Below are 19,278 nucleotides of genomic sequence, written 5' to 3' on the forward strand. Positions count from 1 at the left end.
CATCTTTTCTATTCAGCTGGTCTGCTGGTACCAATTCAGCATAGCCACTGTCAATCATATCTGTGAGGAAAGATGTATATTCTTTATGGAACTTTTCATTTGTGTTGAACTTGCGTTTCAGGCTCTGGATGCGTTGCTCTGCAATACAACGGTTGTTCGGCATGATGGGATCTTCTTCTTTAAAAGGTAAGTTTAAACAGTAATGTTCATCTTTAATCTTTGCAGAGTGGCTCACAATATCAAGAAACTTTTCCTCTTCTCTTGACATTTCCTCTATTTCCTTACTGGATCTTTCACTGAAATCTTGGTTGTACTGTTTGACTAATAACTCCTCCAGGTTTAGAATAGATATTCTGTTGACACCAGCAACAGGGCAGCCATTATGCCTGCTGGTGTCATCTCCTTTTAAAGGACCATAAATGACCCATCCCAATAGGGTCCTCACTGCGTATGGCCCGTCCTCCTGGCTATTGACCACCTCCCAGGGTTCCAGTACCTTAGAGGCATTCGTGCCAATGAGGAGGTCGATGTCAGAGTCAATTTCAGGTAATGTGATATGGTTTAGATATGGCCAGTGTTTCAAATCCTACTGTTTTGGAATATTGTGTGGTGAAACGGGCATGATTTTGTGTGTAAATACATCAGGCAATTGAATAAAGTCATTCGTATTTATCCTGGCTATTTCCAGTCCAGTGATGTGGTAGCTGGTTTTGGGTTTCACTTGATTCATGGTTTTGAGAAGGATGGTTGTTCTTTGTCCTGTTATGTTCAGTCTTTGCATCAGTTTTTCTGTGCAGAATGTGGAGGTGCTTTCCATGATCCAAAAATGCATATGTTTGTAACACTGTATCTCCCTTGTTGCTTTTAACTTGTACAGGTACAATGGAGTAGATGGAGGGGTCATCCCCGGCCCCAATATGACCACAAGTATGCTTGGGAGGTGGGACAACAGTATTGGTTCCAATTGATTTGGTTTGTGTTTGTTCTGTCTGTTCAATGTGGAGTATTTGTGGATGTTGTTGTTTACAGGTTTCACATAATAGACGATTTCTGCAGTCTCGACTTAAATGTCCTATTTTCAGACAACCAAAACAGACTCCTTTTTCCTTTAAGAAGTCTATTTTTTCTTTGTGCTTCTTCCTCTTGAATTGTGGACAGCACTCCAGTGTGTGACCACTCTTCGTACAGAACAGACAACTGTGAGATTTGACAATCACATTCCTTTTTCCTTCATTTGACTCCACAGTTTCTATGGGTACTAATGTTGTTGCAAAGCTGCTTCTTGGACTTGACTTTACTCTTGGCTTAGGGACGGATGAGGGTTTGACAGATGATTGCTTAGTGTCCTGAATGTTACCAAACAGTGGATCAGAGAGTATTTTGACTTGTTTTTCAATAAAGTTCACAAGGTCTGGGAAAATGGCTCGACGGCCTTGCTTCTCCTGTAGGTCACAGGCCTTGTTCCTCCACTGCTCTCTGAGCTTGTATGGAAGCTTTAGGATGATGGTCCTCATATTAGAAACAACATTCATTTCTTCCATATAGGCCAGACTTTCCATTGCATTGGAACAACTTCTGAGGAATAGAGAGAATGCTCTCAATCCTTTTACATCCTCCAATTTAATTGTTCCCCAGGAAAAAGCCTTTTCCATATATGCTGTTGCAATATGATATTCATTACCAAAATGTTCCTTGAGTAGCTGTCTTGCCCTCTGGTAGCCCTGGGACGGAGGCAAATGTTGGCAACTTTGAACCAGCTCTTTTGGATGCCCTCTAGTATATTGTTCCAAATAATGCAAACAGTCATAGGTGTCACACTTTTTCTCCACTCCATATTCAAATGCCCTTATAAAGGTTTCATACTGAAACGGATCTCCATCAAACACAGGTACGTCTCTTGATGGTAAAGAGGAATGGACATTCTGCTTAACCAATAAGGCATTGAAATCATGTTGTCCTTTTAGTAAATCAAGAATGTGATCTTGTTTGATGGCATTTGTGACAGGGGATGTAGTGTGAACTGTATGACCTTTAACATCATCTTTTTTCACAGAAGTATGATCAGTTTGCCCAGTTGTATTCGACACATTTTTCATTTGCATAGTTGGTTTTGACAGATTGTCAGTTTGCATTAAAGAGAGAGCAGCCTGTCTTGGAGTCATGTAATGAGCTTTGGTATACTTTTCATATATGAATTGTTTTGGCTTCCCAACCTGTGTGTCAGAGAGGGGCATTGTTTTCTTTGGAGCAGCAGCTCCTTTGTGTGATTCAGAGCTCATTCTTGACACTCTTGATCCTTCCCTAGATCCCATGGTTGCAAAAAATTGCTCCCTTGCATTTGCTGCTGCCAGCTTGGTTTCCATTTCCAACTTTTCCTTTTCCATTCTGAGTTGTTCCTGTTCCATCCATCCATCCATCTTCTTCTGCTTATCCGAGGTCGGGTCGCGGGGGCAGCAGCTTAAGCAGGGAAGCCCAGACTTCCCTCTCCCCAGCCACTTCGTCCAGCTCCTCCCGGGGGATCCCGAGGCGTTCCCAGGCCAGCCGGGAGACATAGTCTTCCCAGCGTGTCCTGGGTCTTCCCCGTGGCCTCCTACCGGTCGGACGTGCCCGAAACACCTTCCTACGGCGAGAGGAAAGAATAGAAGAAAAAGAGAAGTTGTTCCTGTTGTTTTGCAAATTGTTCCTGTTGAATTCTTTGTTGTGATTCAATCTGATGTTTTTTCTCCAATGCAGCAGCCTCTGCCATGAGAGCAGCCTTTTCGGCCTGGGCTCGAATGCGAGCAGATGAGGTAGAAGAGGTTCTTGATGTTATGGAACTGCGTGGGATTGAGACATTTGATGCACTGTCCTGGGCTCCAATATCAGAAAGTGTAACACATAAATGTTCATCATGGGCAAGTGGGACATGCATTTCATCTTGGACTTGCATTTCAACTGAGCCATGTGTTTCAGAGACATGCAATTGTGACTCCTCTCCCATAGGGGCAGTGTCATGTGTGGTTAGCTTTTTCACTTCTAATAACCATTCATGCACAAGTTTTATAAAACCTTCTAGTACCTTAATCTTTTCTTGAAACCAGTCATTTTTTCTATCAAGTTCCTCTTCTGGCAATGGTAAGGCAATCAATGAGGAATGATTTCCCCTTGCCTCTCCACACAAATGAATCAATTCATCCAAGTGACCTCTTACAGCATTTGCATTTTCATCATTTTCATTTGAATGCATGAGTTGTTTAATTGTGTCCCTTATTTTAGCAGCTTTTTTAACACATGCTCCTATTGCTTTATGATAATTGTCAACTTTAATTTCCAAGCCTTTGGCAATATACTTTATGGCTCTTTTTTCCTTTTCAAAATATTGTACATTTTCCTTTTCAGGATCCACTTTTTTGCCACCTTGTGGCTGTACATCATCTTTGCCACCAGACATAATTGGCCAAGTCTCTCCCTTGTGCTGCTTTCAGCTCCACACAACTCACCCTATAGAGCTGGCAGGTGTTTCCAATCACCCTGGCTGATGAGCAGCAGCGTGGCCGTGGCACAGTTCGTCCTCTTGCAGCTTTTTGATGTCCTTCGGTGTTCTTCTTGTTGACCTTTTCACTCGAAGAGCCTCGTTCTTACTTGATTGTAATGGCAATCTTCACCTTCAAATGTTCCAATTTATTGTCATTACTCAACAGGTTTGAGGGAGTGATCCTACGCAGTAGCAAACATTGCATATGAAGTGAGGTCCAGTCAGAAATCCAGTTTATGTCTATTTATTAATGAACTTGCAGGGTGAATGAAACATACCAGGGATTATTGCAGTGATATTGTGTTATATGTTCTCCTGCCTGTTGCTGTCTGCTGTTGCATTTGCTGTTGCCTGATGTTGTCTGCTGCTGTCTGATGTTGTCTGCTGCTGTCTGATGTTGTCTGCTGCTGGTAAGAACGGTTTGTGCTCCCACACCTGAGTCCTTTCTCGTTTGGCTCACCTGTGCTCCTACATATGCCTTCCCCCCTGCACTGCTCAACCAAAAAGTCCGCCACCTAGTGACAAAAGAAAGTAATGCCAACACAAAAATAAGGATGCCTTAAATGGCTCCTACAACCACAACAATGCAATCCAATTCCAAAACCAAACCCGTCCCAGCAACATAAAGAACAACAATAAACAGAGCAATTGAGGACACACAAATCCAAATGTAGTGAAACAAAATTGAACATTAACGCCCCCCTGACCACGCCCCCCACTTCCCGAAATCGGAGGTCTCAAGGTTGGCAAGTATGAGGCCTCCACAAAGTACGTCCATACATGACATGACAAGCAACAATCTCCACACAAAGAAGGATAACAACAACTGAAATAGTCTTGATTGCTAAAACAAAGCAGGTGGGGGGATAGGCTCAATGAAGACATGAAACTGCTACAGGAAAATACCAACAAAACAGGAAAAGCCACCAAAATAGGAGCACAAGACAATTGTCTTAAACAATACACACAGGAAAACACAAAAAAACTCAAAATAAGTCACAGCGTGACGTGACAGGTCGTGACAGTACACCTACTTTGAGACAAGAGCTATATTGATGCATGCTTGGTTATGGTTTGAATTCATATCCAACACTTGTGAGAACAACTTTTTACTGTCTGCTGAATTTCATTTTGTAATGTCTTCTGCTTGTGGTGTGCCTCTGGATTTTTTAAATGAAAAAAATGTGCCTTCGCTCAAAAAAGGTTGTAAATCACTGCACTACACACTACAAACACATGTTGTTGAACTAATACCTCATTCGCTTATATGGATGCCAATCAAATTTGTGGTCCAATAGATAAACCGAAAGGGAGATATACTCCGCCCCTTAAATATGACTTGTTCGTAGCTCCGCACTGTTTCTCCACTTCCGCCCTGACGGTACAATAAGTAAGTACCCTGTTTTTAAAACTTTTACTCTATGTGAGTGAGTTTGTACAAACGTGCTGCGCGCTATGCACGATAAACTTTTCAACTTAGTCCGTAGTTTTGTTTGAATTATTAGCAAGGTTGTTGTGTTCGCATCCGTGTTAGAGTGATTTGAAGACATAGTTCTCTAACTATTAAACTTTTAGTGTCACAACCTATCTATCTAGCTAAGTACAGTACTACTGTCGATAATACCGATACGAGGGTATAGTATCGGTTTGATGAGATTAATAAATATCTATATTTTCTCAAATGTTTGTGTGTTTTTGTTGTGCTGTTCAAAGATGTATATATTTAGAGATTTCAGTATTGTTTACAAACTCAGGGAATAAGTTATTGGACGCAGAAATAATTTAAAGGATTAGAATGAGAGTCGATGGCAGTTTTTCTTTGCTTTTGTTTACATATAAGATTCATGGTTTAGGTTTATTTAAGTAAAAAAAAAAAGCTAACAGTTACATCATGATACATCACAATTTCCAGTTTGTCTTTACAACGTGTCCGAAAAGGAGAAGGAAGAAGGAAGAAGCAAAGCTTATTCCATACTACCCCTGTTCCATTTCATAGCAATTACTAACACATTTGTTCACTCCCTGTTCTCAATTTGTAAATGTTAGAGCCATTTTACTCTTTATGTCCGTCAAATTTATGACGTCACTAAAGGGGTTGTGTGTCCTCAATTGCTCTGTTTATTGTTGTTCTTTATGTTGCTGGGACGGGTTTGGTTTTGGAATTGGATTGCATTGTTGTGGTGTTGTTGTGTATTGTTTTGTTGATTGATTAATAAATTCATTTAAAAAAAAAGGGGGGGGGGGCGTGGTTGGGTCGGGGGCGTGGTTGGGGGCGCGGTTAAGAGGGGAGGAGTATATTTATAGCTAGAATTCCTTTAGTGACGTCAAATTTATGACGTAACTAAAGGGGTTGGCTCAAGGCCAAGTGCCAGTCTACTTAGGGAGGGGCTGGGATCTTGCTCAGGTGTTGCTGAGTAGAGGTGCAACAGTTTTTGACTGTGCCAGGCTATGATTTGTTTGCACCCGTTTATTTTACGTTTTGTTACAAAGTGAGTTTGATTTACGTGGCTGTATGTTAATAAATATTTTTGTAACAAAGTGAGTTTGATTTACGTGGCTGTATGTTAATAAATATTTTTGTAACAAAACGTAAAATAAACGGGAGCAAACAAATCATAGCCTGGCACAGTCAAAAACTGTTGCACCTCTACTCAGCAACACCTGAGCAAGATCCCAGCCCCTCCCTAAGTAGACTGGCACTTGGCCTTGAGCCAACCCCTTTAGTGACGTCATAAGTTTGACGGACAGAAAGAGTAAAATGGCTCTAACACACCAGCCCCTAATTGCTACTGGCGTGAAGAACAGAGCAATTGAATTAAAAATAAATACATACAAATAGAGCCATAATACCAAAACAAAACCTTTTTTTTTGGTATTATGGCTCTATTTGTATGCAGAGAAGGAAATCACAACTAAAAAAAAAATCACTATTTTTTTCATACGGTGTTGATCTGGAAATGTTTGCCTCGGCATTTTGATGGTGTGGACGTGTGGCACCGAACAGAGATATTGACATGCGGAGGAAGCACTCTTCATTGTCTAGCGGGTGACTTTTCAAATGATGCTACATATTAGCAATGTAGCCGAGTGTCCTGGGTTCACCTATACAGTGTACTTATCTAATAAAATAATAAATGGGAGACGGTAGAGCAGGTTCGGTAGCCACCGCTTCTTTAATGTCAACATCACACACCTCCTTCCACAACCACACACACCCTACGTCACATCCCTACAGTAACAACTCTGGAGGGACAAAACTCCTCCTCCTTATCTAACACATTCCGGTAACTTGGGAGACCCTGAACTGTTTGTTACAGCAGTAATGCTACTTTTTATAGCAACGCTTTTGCCCCACACTTGACAAATTACGGTTGTCTGTTCGACATCTTCCCACTTGAAGCCAAACCACCGCCAGACGATGGACCCCCTGCTGTTTTTTGGGGGAATTAATTATTCCTCCATTTGTTACGAGATTCGTACCTTCTTTCTCTTGTATCCGCGCTCGCACCACTCCGCTAGCCCATCCATCCATCCATCCATCTTCTTCCGCTTATCCGAGGTCGGGTCGCGGGGGCAGCAGCCTAAGCAGGGAAGCCCAGACTTCCCTCTCCCCAGCCACTTCGTCCAGCTCCTCCCGGGGGATCCCGAGGCGTTCCCAGGCCAGCCGGGAGAGATAGTCTTCCCAACGTGTCCTGGGTCTTCCCCATGGCCTCCTACCGGTCAGGATGCCACCCGAACGCCTCCCTAGGGAGGTGTTTCGGGCACGTCCGACCGGTAGGAGGCCACTCCGCTAGCATCACAGCTAACGTTAGCCATGCTGCTACCTCTCTGCTCGGGGAGGACGTATACGTATGTGACGTATGACGTGACAGTATGTGACGTGTGTAAGAAGGTGCGCTTGCTGTCTGTGAGAAGGAGAGACTGGAAAGAGGAGGAGAGTCTATAGTGTAATGCCCGCAGCTAAAAGCAACTGCGTGAGAACGTATACTCGATATCACGAAATAGTCATTTTCTATATCGCACAGAGACAAACCCGCGATATATCGCGTATATCGATATATCGCCCAGCCTTAAGTCCAGTCCATAGTGGATCTAACATAATAGTGGGAGTCCAGTCCATAGTGGGGCCTGCAGGAGATAATCTTGAGCGGAGACAGGTCAGCAGCGCAGAGACGTCCCCAACTGATGCACATATGAGTGGTCCACCCTGGGTCCCGGCTTTGGACAGCTAGCGCGTCGTCTGTGGTCACGGAATCTGTGCCCCTCCCCTCTCCACGAAGGAGAGGGGGGGGGGGGGGGGGCAGAGCAGAAAAGAAATGGCAGATCAACTGGTCTAAAAGGGGGGTCTATTTAAAGGCTAGAGTATACAAATGAGTTTTAAGATGGGACTTAAATGCTTTTACTGAGGTAGCATCTCTAACTGTTACCGGGAGGGCATTCCAGAGTACTGGAGCCCGAATAGAAAACGCTCTATAGCCCGCAGACTTTTTTTTGGCTCTGGGAATCACTAATAAGCCAGAGTTCTTTGAACACAGATTTTTTTGCCGAGACATATGGTACAATACAATCAGCAAGATAGGATGGAGATAGACCGGGTAGTATTTTATACGTAAGTAGTAAAACCTTAAAGTCACATCTTAAGTGCACAGGAAGCCAGTGCAGGTGAGCCAGTATAGGCGTAATATGATCAAACTTTCTGGTGCACCTAGTAACCGTAACTAATTGTTATCCACTATTCCGATATACTTCCGATTCGATATGTATCATATTAGTACTTTGTTTGACTTTGCTTAATCCATTCCATAATTTAATTCCGCATACTGATATGCTAAAGGTTTTAAGTGTTGTGCGTGCAAACAAATGTTTTGAAATTAAATATTTCTCTAAGGTTATATGGTTATATTGCTCTTCCTTTTTTGAGAAGAAGTGTTTTACATTTTTGCGTAGCTGATTATAGTTTTCCTTGTACATAGTTTTAGCTGTTTGCAAATTCACCGTATTATAACAATGACAGCCATGATCATTTTGGTAACAGAAAATGTAATATGAAATGTTCCATCCATCCATTTTCTACCGCTTGTCCCTTTTGGAGTCGCGGGGTGTTCTGGAGCCTATCTCAGGTGCATTCAGGCGGAAGGCGGAGTACATCGTCAAATAAGCATGATGATGTTGTGCCTTTGCAGACATGCGTGTTGCTATAATCGGCGCTGGAGTCATTGGACTGTCCACTGCTCAGAGTATATATGAGCAGTACCACTCTATTGTTAGTCCACTGACCATTGAGGTGTATGCAGACCGCTTCACCCCACTGACCACCAGTGATGGCGCGGCAGGCTTTTGGCAGCCATACCTCGATGACAAGGGCAATCTAAAGGAAAGGTACTCATGTCGCCTTGTCTCAAATTAACCCGTTTCTTTACATTTGTCATTGCTACATCTTCCTTCCCTTTAGGGAATGGAATAAACAGACCTTTGACTACTTGCTCAGTTGCCTCAGTTCACCGGAGTCTGTAAAAATGGGTGTCTTCCTCCAGTCTGGCTACAACCTCTGCAGGGAACAAAAACCTGTGAGTATAGATTTGCTCTTGACACGCCCAATTCACACCTGAAAGATAAGATTCGATCTAATCTCAAAGTTGTTTAAGGTGTGTCTCGCTCATGTGTTGTTGTTTTCTTTGTGCAGGACCCATCCTTTAAAGATATAGTGCTCGGCTTTAGACGTCTCTCAGAGCGTGAGCTGAAGATGTTTCCTGGCTACAGGTAGAGTTGTGGTTGTCAATACAGACATTTGTCAGTCATTCAAGCCAATTATTCTGTCAATGTCCTCCCTTTTTAGCTATGGGTGGTTCCACACTAGTCTCATGTTGGAGGGTAAAACATACCTACCCTGGTTAATGGACTGGTAAGTATCTAACTCGCACTAAAAGGTCAACTGTAACACACATTTTAATCATTTGATTAATATACAAACCCCGTTTCCAAATTCCCTTTATATAATTTTTCTTTTGGATTAATAATTTGGTGGTGTATTATTTTCTGCTTGCTCTTAATATGCTGGTTAATTTATTTGTATATGTTTTGTACTTTTGTTCTGTTTCTATGGTTTGATGCCTAAAAAAAGTCCTATATAAATAATTGTTCTTTTTGCAAGCGTTCGCAAGCCCTTTGATTATCCATGGAGTTTTTGTGGAGTTAGTTATAGTGCATTTTTGATGGGGCAGTGTGTATCATAAAGTGAGGAAAAAAATGTCATGAAATAAATTATAAGCTGCATTTATATCTGACGTCGCCTTCCGCCCGATTGTAGCTGAGATTGGCTCCAGCGCCCCCCGCGACCCAGAAGGGAATAAGCGGTAGCAAATGGATGGATGGATATCTGGCGTTTGAAAAACAGAATCCCAGTTTTGTTTCGCTATAATCATTCTTTAGTGCGCTGTTAATGATCTTTCTGTTGTGGCTCTACGATAATATTCACTTTTTACAGGTTTGGATGTTTTGCAGTTACACAGTACACCATGAACAGTGGTAAATGATCACTGACGTCACTCACTAACAAGCCTCCAGTTACAGTCTGATCTACTATGTTACAAAATATGTTGTCAATAAGTGTGTTGCTGTGTGTTGTGATTCTTGTGGGTCGTGTGATCAGTGGGAATAAGCCCATGGAGAACATGGTGTCTATAAATTCTGCTGTGTGTTTGTGTTTATTAAGATTCAAAAGGTTGATATTAAAGTCACCACATACTATATATTTTTTGTTTCTCTTAAATAATTTTTCCATCCATTCATATACATCGTGATATAGATTTTAGGCCATATAGCCCATCCCTGACCAGTCCAAAGTCAGCTGGGATAGACTCCAGCTCGCCGGTGACTGTAATAAGGACAAGTGGTTTAGAAAGTGGATGCGCAGTAAGTCGTGTCAAGAGTTTGTATAAACTTTTATAAGCTGAATGGAACTTGACAAAGTTAATGTTTAGTTTGTAGCAGCTTGTATTTTGGTGAGCCATTATACAATGAAAAGAGAACATTCATGTCCCTTTTTTTCCCCACTCGTAAATGTTGATAGAACGTAGTAAAAGCACTTTTTAGATAAGGGTCTAAAAAAAACCCAGGCAATCGAGTATAAATACTATTTTGAGGGTCAACATGTTTAATGAATAATGATATTTTATTGCAAAAGGGCTGTCTGTACTTTTGCATAGCCAGTAATTCTAGCTGCCATATATTCACATCAGTTCAGACATATTGACTAGCATGAATACAAAGTTACTGATTAGCACAAGTGTTTAAAGTGATGTTTTGTCTACATCTGCTTCCTTGTCCTCTTCAGGTTGCAAAAACGAGGTGTGAAATTTTATCACAGGAAAATTGGCTCATTTACAGAGGTTGGCCTTAGAATTTTGTTGTCCTGTCGAACATATATTTACACATCATTCCAAAGAATTCACATTGTTTTGCTTTCTATTTAGCTGTCCAAAAATGGTGCAGATGTGATCATAAACTGCCCTGGTGTAAGAGCCGGAGAGCTCCAGCATGACCCTGAACTTAAGCCAGCCCGTGGACAAATAATTAAGGTTAGGGTAATCACCATATTTATTTGTATTCGAATATTAAGGAGTAGTAAGGTATTTACATTCCTATTTTTCAGGTGGATGCCCCATGGCTGAAGCACTGGATTTTGACCCACGATTCAAGTGTATACACCTCACCGTACATCATCCCAGGGTAGCGTCCGTGAGACAGAACAGCAGTACCACATAGTGTCTTGTAGTGTAGCACTTTTAGTTAGACATTTAGTGTACACGTGTTACTCTCTGCACTCTGTTTTCAGGAGTAGTCTCGTGACAGTCGGTGGGTTGTTCCAGTTGGACAACTGGAATGAGCACAATAGTCCCACTGATCATGAAAACATTTGGGAAAAGGCTTGCCAGCTGGAGCCTAGTCTAAAGGTAACAATTTTGCCCATCGTTAACTATCAGTTCTGGCATTGCTTTTTTGAGAGCACAGTTATTGTAACCTGACTCTCGCCAGATCCTTGTAGTTTGCTGAGCTCCACACAAGGATCTGGGACTTCTCAATGGGAGATGTATTTCAGAAGGCGAGGCCTTGTAAAAAAAATCATTGTATGTGATTGGATAAACCACTTGTCCGTTATCTTGAATGACGTGCTACTTCAACCACTCACATCCAAATCAACCCGTGTTGCTGATGAGAGCGACGCTGGGAAATCCAAAACAGAACAGCCGACATATTGGATAACGACAGAGCGAAAAGTTAATAAATGCCTTCAAAACCGTTCTCTGTTCATCTTTTAAAAAATTAGAATTCGATAGATTCGACAAAATAGTTGCAATAGCAGAATCAATGTCAGCACACGACTCCTCGCTGCATGCCGCCATTGTTGTTTGAATCAAACAGTCGCTTCGGCGCTACGTCACATCTATGAAATCCCGCCCGGCGATCCTGATTGGTTCAGTATTTTTTGCTATCTTGAAGGAGTTTGCATTGTCCTCGAGCCCAGATCCTTGTGTGGAGCTCAGCGAACTACAAGGATCTAGCGAGAGTCAGGTTACAGGTATTGGGGAATCCCACAAATAAACAGTCCCACTAAGACCAACGGTGGGCCTCAGGTTGGTACGGCAAGCTCACAAGGGTGTCTTGCAATAGTTGACTATTCGACGATTTGAATCGTTGGACATTGAATCCCTCTCCTCCCTCCGTGAAAGGAAGGCAAGTTGAGTACCCGAGACGCCTAGCGTACAGCGGGTGTTATAGGAGGATGTTCCGAGATGGGCCACTTGCACCGCCGGACTGGATTCCCACGTCGCACACGGAAGCCGCCGTGATAAAACAGATTCTTGATTATCGGAAAAAATCTCAGATTTTCGCCTGAGTGCAGCTGGGATAAGTTCCATCCCCCCGCGACCCTGAAAGGGACAAGTGGTAGAACTGGATAGATGGATGGTTAAGGAGTCTGTGATGTCTGAACTGGTTTCCATCCATCCATTTTCTACCGCTTGTCCCTTTCGGGGTTGCGGGGGGTTCGGGAGCCTATCTCAGCTGCACTCTGAACTGCTTTACGTGCGCTTAAAAAACAAAGAAAAGGGCCAAAGTAAAAATGTGTGATTTTAAGCAAACTGCAGCACCATGAGTAAGGAGTTTAGTGTCATGATCTCACATGACAGTTTAGACTCTCTTCTTTATTTTCCTGTGTTTTGCATCATTTCCTGTTCAGTGCTCCTATATATTGTTCCATTTTCTGTGTGTCTCTACTCTCAGCCACTTTGCCTCTGGCTTGAACGCTGATTTTCGCACCTACCCCTTGTTTAATGATTGTAGACACACCTGCTGGCAATGTCTGATGTTTGTTGTGTCACATCAAATTGCGTTGTGTTGTTTTGTTGTGTTCTGCAAGTTTTCGTGTCTCCCCGCTTGGACTGCTGGTGCTCTTAGTTTTGTCTTGCATTTGTATTTGCATAAAAGGACAGCTCCACCTGCATATTGCCTGCCATATCTGCATCCTAGGGTCATGCGGTTCAGTACCCCGGCATTAAAACAGTCAAAATTCACAGACTCTATTTGCGCGTGCAAATTAACTGTTTTTATTGATGAGGTGATGAGTTGTTTTTATGGGCGTCGTACATGCCACCATATAGGGTTGGGCGATATATCAAGTTTGTAAGATATATATCGACATATTTTTAAAGAAGATATGAATTAAGAAAATATTGTAATATTGATATAATTTATTTCATGTTAAAATGACCAAACACCGCTTATTTGTTGTGTTCCTTGTTCTCCCCCGCTTCCTTTTCCCTCTCAACATCCATGGGCTACTAAAACCCTCCCCGTCCTCCTTCCAAGATGTGCATGCACGTATAAGAACATCCATGATTGGTTGGTTGTTTACTATGATGAGTCACGATTGGTTGACATTAGGGCATGGGTGTCAAACTCTGGCCCTTGAGTCGATATCAAATTAACACTAAAGCTGGCCCGCCGATCCTCCCGGGAGTCTTCCAAACGCCAGCCAGCCAGCCCAACGAGTGTTGGCCCAGTCACATAACATGTGCGGCTTCTGCACGCACACACATTAGAATGCAACGCCTACTTCATCAACAGCGATACAGGTTACACTGAGGGTAGCCGAATAAAAAACTTTAACACTGTTAGAAATATACGCCACACTGTGAATCCACTCCAAACCAGAACCCTTTGCAGCACTAACTCTTCCGGGACACTACAAGGTGTGTGTGTGTGTGTGGGGGGGGGTTTGGTTTCTGGTTTTTGGATTCTGGGTATTTGTTCTGTTGTGTTTATGTTGTGTTACGGTGCGGATGTTCTCCCGAAATGTGTTTGTCATTCTTGTTTGGTGTGGGTTCACAGTGTGGCGTGTATTTCTAACAGTGTTAAAGTTTTTTATACTGGCACCCTCAGTGTGACCTGTATCGCTGTTGATGAAGTATGCATGGCATTCGCTCATGTGTGCGTACAGAAGCCGCACATATCTTGTGACCAGGTCTGAAAGATGTTAGAATGGATGAAAAGCGGACGTGACGATAGCTCGTAGAGTACGTTAAAGGTTAATTTGTTCAACCTTGGCCCGCGGCTTTGTTCAGTTTTAAATTTTGGCCCCCTCTGTATTTGAGTTTGACACCCCTGCATTAGGGAAAAACATTAGGGACAGGCCAATCAGAGGCAAGATAGGGCGAGGCATCGAACCAGTAAGGGAAATCACAACAGACATCCCAAATGACGAAGAGAGAGTTGTAGAAGAGAAGAGGGAATATTCAAGCGGGCGATTCATGTATATTAAAAACTTAGTGGAAGATGGCAGCGGGATTCTCTTCTTTAGGTTTTTCTTTTAGCGATGTAGACAATGTCCAGGATTGATTGATTGATTGAAACTTTTATTAGCAGACTGCACAGTACAGTACATATTCCGTACAATTGACCACTAAATGGTAACACCTGAATAAGTTTTTCAACTTGTTTAAGTCGGGGTCCACGTTAATCAATTCATGGTAACACACAATGCGTCTACTTGACCACATTTGGGCAAATGTATGCGTCTGGATAAAACATTAATTTGAGTTGTTTACCATGTAAGCCCAAATCAAAACTGTTCTTGAGTATATCACACGAGAAATGCTGCCAAAAATGTATGCCGAAGTGAGGAAGATCATAGCCGCACAATTAAGTGAAGTCACTTACTTGGCGCTGACCAGAACCGTACGTGTGTGACAGTCCATTACATCGTTGACTGGGAATTAAAAAGTTCCTGCCTGCAAATTTATTTGTATTACATTTTGTATTATTTGCTCAGCTATGTTATTTATTTTACGTAGAAATAATATTTTTCTATTTTATTTATGTTATCTAATTCTGTGCTACTTAAACAGTTTATTTTCTGTGCTTTTAATACCCATCTTGACTAACTGGGTTAATAAAAGTGCCACTTACTGTTTACACTACAGTTGTCGGTAACACTTTAGTATGGGGAACATATTCACCATTAACTAGTTGCTTATTAAAGTAACAAAGACTTAATTTTGAGTTATTTGGACACTAGGGGAACATATAAGGGTTAGGGTTAGGGTTACTAATGAGCAATAATTCTGAGGTTATTGAGGGAAGACTCTTAGTTAATGGCTTACTGGTTGTATAATAAGGCCATGCAAAATAAGGCATTAAGTAATTAATAATGACTAATTAAGAGCCAATATGTTACTAATTTGCATGTTAATAAGCAACTAATTAATGGTGAATATGTGTTCCCCATACTAAAGTGTTACCGAGTTGTCATTCGCTTAAAGGGGAACATTATCACAATTTCAGAAGGGTTAAAACCATTAAAAATCAGTTCCCAGTGGCTTATTTTATTTTTCTAAGTATTTTTCAAAATTTTACCCATCACGCAATATCCCTAAAAAAAGCTTCAAAGTGCCTGATTTTAACCATCGTTATATACACCCGTCCATTTTCCTGTGACGTCACACAGTGATGCCAACACAAACAAACATGGCGCATAGAACAGCAAGCTATAGCGACATTAGCTCGGATTCAGACTCTGATTTCAGCGGCTTAAGCGATTCAACAGATTACGCATGTATTGAAACGGATGGTTGTAGTGTGGAGGCAGGTAGCGAAAACGAAATTGAAGAAGAAACTGAAGCTATTGAGCCATATCGGTTTGAACCGTATGCAAGCGAAAACGACGAAAACGACACGACAGCCAGCGACACGGGAGAAAGCGAGGACGAATTCGGCGATCGCCTTCTAACCAACGATTGGTATGTGTTTGTTTGGCATTAAAGGAAACTAACAACTATGAACTAGGTTTACAGCATATGAAATACATTTGGCAACAACATGCACTTTGAGAGTGCAGACAGCCCAATTTTCATCAATTAATATATTCTGTAGACATACCCTCATCCGCTCTCTTTTCCTGAAAGCTGATCCGTCCAGTTTTGGAGTTGATGTCAGCAAGCCAGGGAAGCTAGGGTCGATATTCTTCTCTTGATCATCTTCGGTGGCATAAGGGACGGTGTGAGCCAAGACATCCAGGGGGTTTAGCTCGCTCGTCTGCGGGAACAAACTGCCGCCATTGCTTGCCGTGCTACCGAGGTCCTTTGTCCCTGAATTGCTCACACACTCCGGCAGATTCAATGGGGGTCTGGCAGCAGATTTCTTTGACTTTATCGTTGGAAATGCATCTGCTTTGAGTGTCGCAGGATATCCACACATTCTTGCCATCTCTGTCGTAGCATAGCTTTCGTCGGTAAAGTGTGCGGAACAAACGATAGACCATTTCGTCGGCTTTCCCCAGACCCTCGTATTTTGAACAAATTTCGTCCAATTTCTTGCCACTTTCGCATCTTTGGGCCACTGGTGCAACTTGAATCCGTCCCTGTTCGTGTTGTTACACCCTCCGACAACACACCGACGAGGCATGATGTCTCCAAGGTACGGAAAACAGTCGAAAAAACGGAAAATAACAGAGCTGATTTGACTCGGTGTTTGTAATGTGTCTGAGAAAATGGCGGATTGCTTCCCGATGTGACGTCACATTGTGACGTCATCGCTTTGAGAGCGAATAATAGAAAGGCGTTTAATTCGCCAAAATTCACCCATTTAGAGTTCGGAAATCGGTTAAAAAAATATATGGTCTTTTGTCTGCAACATCAAGGTATATATTGACGCTTACATAGGTCTGGTGATAATGTTCCCCTTTAATTTTTTGTGAATCTTGCTCAAAAATGAATATCTTTATATATATATACTTTCGCTGGAAAATATTGAGATACATATCGAATATCGAATTTAAGTAAAAATATATCGAGATGTACTTTTTCGTCCATATCGCCCAGCGCTACCGCCATATACTGTATAGGGTGTGGTGATCACCTCATTCAATAGATGGCAACGAGCTTTGCAGACACACCAGGTCATTAAAAATGTATTGGTGAAGCCCCCTTTTGGCGGGCCAAATGAAACAACTTGGCAGGCGAAATTTGGCCCACAGACCCCACTTTGGGTACCCCTGGTCTAATGAATCAGATTCAACTATGATAATCTTTAGTAGAAGACACCCCTACGGTACTGTTCCCCATAGTTGATCAAGTAAATGTACAGTTTGGTCAACTATTCACCCTTAATTATAATTACATAAGGATGTGTTCAAGCGTATTTTTCTGTTCTGTTGAATTTGCTCTATATTAATCGCTTATGTCTTTTTATTTTATTTCTTCCTGCATTAGCTTGTTCATGCCAAAACTGGCGAAAACAAAACAAAACCATACCTTTTTTAATTATGTATTCATGCAATTTTATCTTGTTGGCCAATATAATTACTTTTATGTATTGTTTGTTTTCTGCCCTCAGCATGCCAGGAAAATGTACGACTGGAGCGGCCTCAGACCAGCCCGAAGCACAGTCCGACTGGAGAGAGAGACAATACAGTGCGGTGCCACTGCAGTAGAGGTGATTCCAAATCCAGATGTAGCCGTGTTATTGGTTCTCAGTATCTGAGTTTACTGTGTTTTTGCTGTAGGTGATTCACAACTATGGCCACGGAGGTTTTGGACTAACCATTCACAGAGGCTGTGCCCAGGAAGCTGCCAGGCTTTTGGGTCAGATCTTGGGACAAAAGAGTTGTGGACTGAAAGCTCACCTGTGAATTTGTGTTGGTGATTCGGTTGGAATTTTCTTTCCAGTGCCTAATGAGGCATACACTAATATGAGGTTCCTAACCATTAAGACCTCAGAACCCAATTTTTCCATTATAAAGGAGCTGAAGGCCCATTCAAATATTAACACTAAATTAGTAATCTTACGGGTATTCAATAATTATATCTAAATCAAATCAAACTTTCATCAAAAAAAAAAAAAAAATTAAATAAAAATCAAACTTTATTTGTATAGCACTTTCCATATATATATAAAAAGTAGCACAAAGTAGCTAACCTACTTACAGTTTACAACCTTGTCAAATGATACAAAACCATATGTTAATCATTAAGATTACAATTTATTTAAGGAATAAACCTTAGGCTTTGGTCAGACTGATTAGAAAAATAAGTACTAACCGAATATACTGCATAAAAAGAGACTTATTAAGTTAAAGTACCACTGATAGTTTCACACACACACTAGGTGTGGTGAAATTACCCTCTGCATTTGACCCATCCCCTTGTTCCACCCCCTGGGAGGTGAGGGGAGCAGTGAGCAGCAGCGGTGGCCACAGTCGGGAATCATTTTGGTAATTTAACCCCCAATCCAACCCTTGATGCTGAGTGCCAAGCAGGGAGGTAATAGGTCCCAAGTTCCCAACAGACAAAAAATAAATTTACATACCATTATGTTGTGCTGAAATAAGTATGTTTCTTAACTGTCAATAAAAAAAATAAAAAAATATTGATTAAAATTATGCAGTGCTAAAATTAATAAGTGCAAGCTAAATTATAATATACATCCATCCATCCATTTTCTACCGCTTGTGATAATATAAATGTTTCTTAAATAAACTGTCAATAAAATTAAAGTGAGAATGAAAGTTTGGTCATAATTTTTGCATTTAAGAAATGTTTGTATAACTGGAGCGCCATACTTTTTCTGTCTGTTTGATCTTGTCATTACTGCCACGAGTGGTGACAAAGTGTATTACAACGGAGTACTGCTGTGGCCCATATGGACTACAGCTGAGAAACACATCTTTTTTGGCGGCCCAACAATGGGCCTCAGCCCTTTGGTTAAAAGCCCTGGTTTATGGTGTGAAGTATAATATGATATCAGGTTTTTTAATATACATCGACAAAAAGACGGTTAAAATGTTTGAAAGAATCTGAATGATTTGACTAACAAAACAGCATTTGTCACTGCTTTTTTGCAAGAATCTTTTTATTGCAACATCCAGTGTATTGACAAGAATCGGTGCACGCAGACACCTAATGCAGCACTATGTCTCACTGGTAGAATTCATTATGGAAGAACCAGCTAGATGGGCATCTGCTAGTTAGTTTGTTTCCAAACACAGATTGGGCAAAATACTTTGACCTTCACATCACCTCATTACAAAGAAACAAAGAAAAGCCTGACAACTAAACAGGTTTGATGCATTATTTACAGATCATTCTGAGCGTGAACAAACTCAACAGATGCAGCGTGACGTTTGGCACCCAATTAGATCTTAACGCATTGTTTTAAGTAAAGATGTGCTGATCGATCGGCCATTGAGCGGTATAGTCCGATTTTCATGA

At 41.6% G+C, this 19,278-nt stretch overlaps 1 protein-coding gene across 1 annotated transcript; it reads left to right on the top strand.

Annotated features, from left to right (window-relative positions):
- The first annotated feature begins 4,855 nt into the window (after window positions 1–4,855).
- On the top strand, window positions 4,856–19,124 carry LOC133623245 (D-amino-acid oxidase-like). The gene is made up of 11 exons (XM_061986371.1): window positions 4,856–4,904; window positions 8,698–8,893; window positions 8,967–9,081; window positions 9,198–9,274; window positions 9,351–9,416; window positions 10,848–10,902; window positions 10,987–11,091; window positions 11,166–11,242; window positions 11,349–11,466; window positions 17,405–17,503; window positions 17,574–19,124. The coding sequence occupies exons 2-11, from the start codon at window positions 8,700–8,702 to the stop codon at window positions 17,697–17,699; spliced, it is 1,032 nt and encodes a 343-aa protein (XP_061842355.1). The 5' UTR covers window positions 4,856–4,904; window positions 8,698–8,699; the 3' UTR covers window positions 17,700–19,124.
- Window positions 19,125–19,278: the final 154 nt, after the last annotated feature.

Source organism: Nerophis lumbriciformis, linkage group LG12 (assembly GCF_033978685.3).
Source record: "Nerophis lumbriciformis linkage group LG12, RoL_Nlum_v2.1, whole genome shotgun sequence".
In the NCBI taxonomy this organism is placed as follows: domain Eukaryota; kingdom Metazoa; phylum Chordata; class Actinopteri; order Syngnathiformes; family Syngnathidae; genus Nerophis; species Nerophis lumbriciformis.

Coding starts and splice junctions, on each gene's coding strand:
- LOC133623245 (XM_061986371.1), top strand. CDS start 8,700: ATGCGTGTTGCTATAATCGGCGCTGGAGTCATTGGACTGTCCACTGCT. Junction 8,894..8,966: donor AAGGGCAATCTAAAGGAAAG/GTACTCATGTCG, acceptor CCTTCCCTTTAG/GGAATGGAATAAACAGACCT. Junction 17,504..17,573: donor GCGGTGCCACTGCAGTAGAG/GTGATTCCAAAT, acceptor TTTTTGCTGTAG/GTGATTCACAACTATGGCCA.